The following is a 1,606-nucleotide window of genomic DNA, read 5'->3' on the forward strand; positions in this document are numbered from 1 at the left end:
ATGTGTGTCTTGTCCCGCGGAGACAGACGCACACACCTGCCATTAATAAAACCACAAATTTTTGTCCATCTGTTGGTCCGTTCGTCGAAACGATTTTTGCATCTCATTAATTTCGCAAACAAATGCCAAGCGAGTCCAGTGTAATCATACGAGCCGTAGCAAAGCCAGCAAGGGCAACTCAAGTCAAGACGAAGAGCTGAAGCTGGGTCTGGGTGTGGAAGTCGTGTATTCTTACCACCTGGACCCGGTGGACACTCGGCGTGTTGATTAGTCTTACCTCAACGGACGCCGAGGATCGAACTCGGGAACTCGGCGTGTTAAGCAGACGTCATAGCCACTAGACCACGACGCTAAAGCAAGGTGTCATGCGAAGACCGCTTGAGTCTGAACGAAAACTGGTGCAGGATCAGCCATCACATTGACATCAACGATCTTGGGACCAACATTGAACACATCGAGGTAATGTATAACTTCCTTGGTGAATAAAGATAGCTTTCCAGCTTCGTTTCTAACTTCATCATCCTTGAAACATACAGCAGCCTTCAGGGTCCTCATCCAAGGGTTACCTAGGATGTTTAAACGAGCTTCTATATACAACGTATATGATTGCTATCAAAATACGAGCTTCTTTTTTATTGATAGAATATTTGACATGCAGAATAGTGCATAGATGATCTGGGGATCTGTTGATTTCACCATGTTTAATTTACCCCGGAAACAATCCGCGTATGACCCCCCACCAATACTCGCTGTTACCTCTCTACGGTGGACTTCCCTATGTGACAGAAGCCGTACCGTCTACTCTATTCCTCCCTAGACCAGCTGTCATGCCCGAGTCGGTAAGAGGTTCCTTTCGGATTCCGGGAATCCCCGGTTCGAATCCCAGTGGGGGGGAATAGATTCGAACTGCCGGAGAAAGGAAAAACTGAGACTTCCTGGGCATGACAGCTAGACCCGATGGGCCGCCCAAATCCGAAACCAAGAACTGAAAGACCTGTCCAGCAAACGAAAACAAAGGAGAAAGCGTTTGTGGGTCACTACCGCAGAACGACGATAACGAGAAGTGATGCTATTAGTAATACGGCATTACTCAACATTAATCGCTGTTTCGGAGTTTGAAAAATTCTAGGTTTCAATAAAAGAGAAGGTCAAAGGTAGGCGGAGACGGCGTCTCCAGCCGTTGTGTCGGCGAAATTCCAATCTTCAAAATTTCTCGAAGTCATCACTTGGGTTTGGGGTATTGGTACATAATAATAAACCCTCCTCTTCTTTTTCCTTTCACTTCTTCGACCTGTCCAATCTTTCTACCCTTCTCACCACTCCTTCTTTGAACCTCTTGTGCCTGTACTCGCTTCCACTACTCTGCTTCTCTTCTGTCGAAGTCTTGACTCCGAGTCTTGCTACTGCCTACACAGCCGCCTGCATGCAATTCGACCAACTGCTGTTGACTGTCCATTTCATTGCTACACAATCTCTTCCCATGTATACCCCTTCATACGCGACTACATTCTTCTTCTTGGTTTGCTGTTTCTTGGTCTACCTGTTATGGCACTTTAGGGAACTGGCACCAAGACCGGATCTGGGGGGGAACCCGACAGCTACCGAT

The 1,606-nt window shown here is 47.1% G+C and overlaps 1 protein-coding gene across 1 annotated transcript; it reads right to left on the reverse strand.

The window, feature by feature from the left end:
- Positions 1-363: 363 nt before the first annotated feature.
- On the reverse strand, positions 364-699 carry GNI_213140 (hypothetical protein; the record flags this gene model as incomplete). The annotated part of the gene is made up of 2 exons (XM_011135537.1): positions 364-609; positions 697-699. 2 exons carry the CDS (start codon positions 697-699, stop codon positions 364-366), a joined length of 249 nt encoding a protein of 82 aa, XP_011133839.1.
- Positions 700-1,606: the final 907 nt, after the last annotated feature.

Source organism: Gregarina niphandrodes (assembly GCF_000223845.1).
Source record: "Gregarina niphandrodes unplaced genomic scaffold scaffold00144, whole genome shotgun sequence".
Classification (NCBI taxonomy): Eukaryota; Apicomplexa; class Conoidasida; order Eugregarinorida; family Gregarinidae; genus Gregarina; species Gregarina niphandrodes.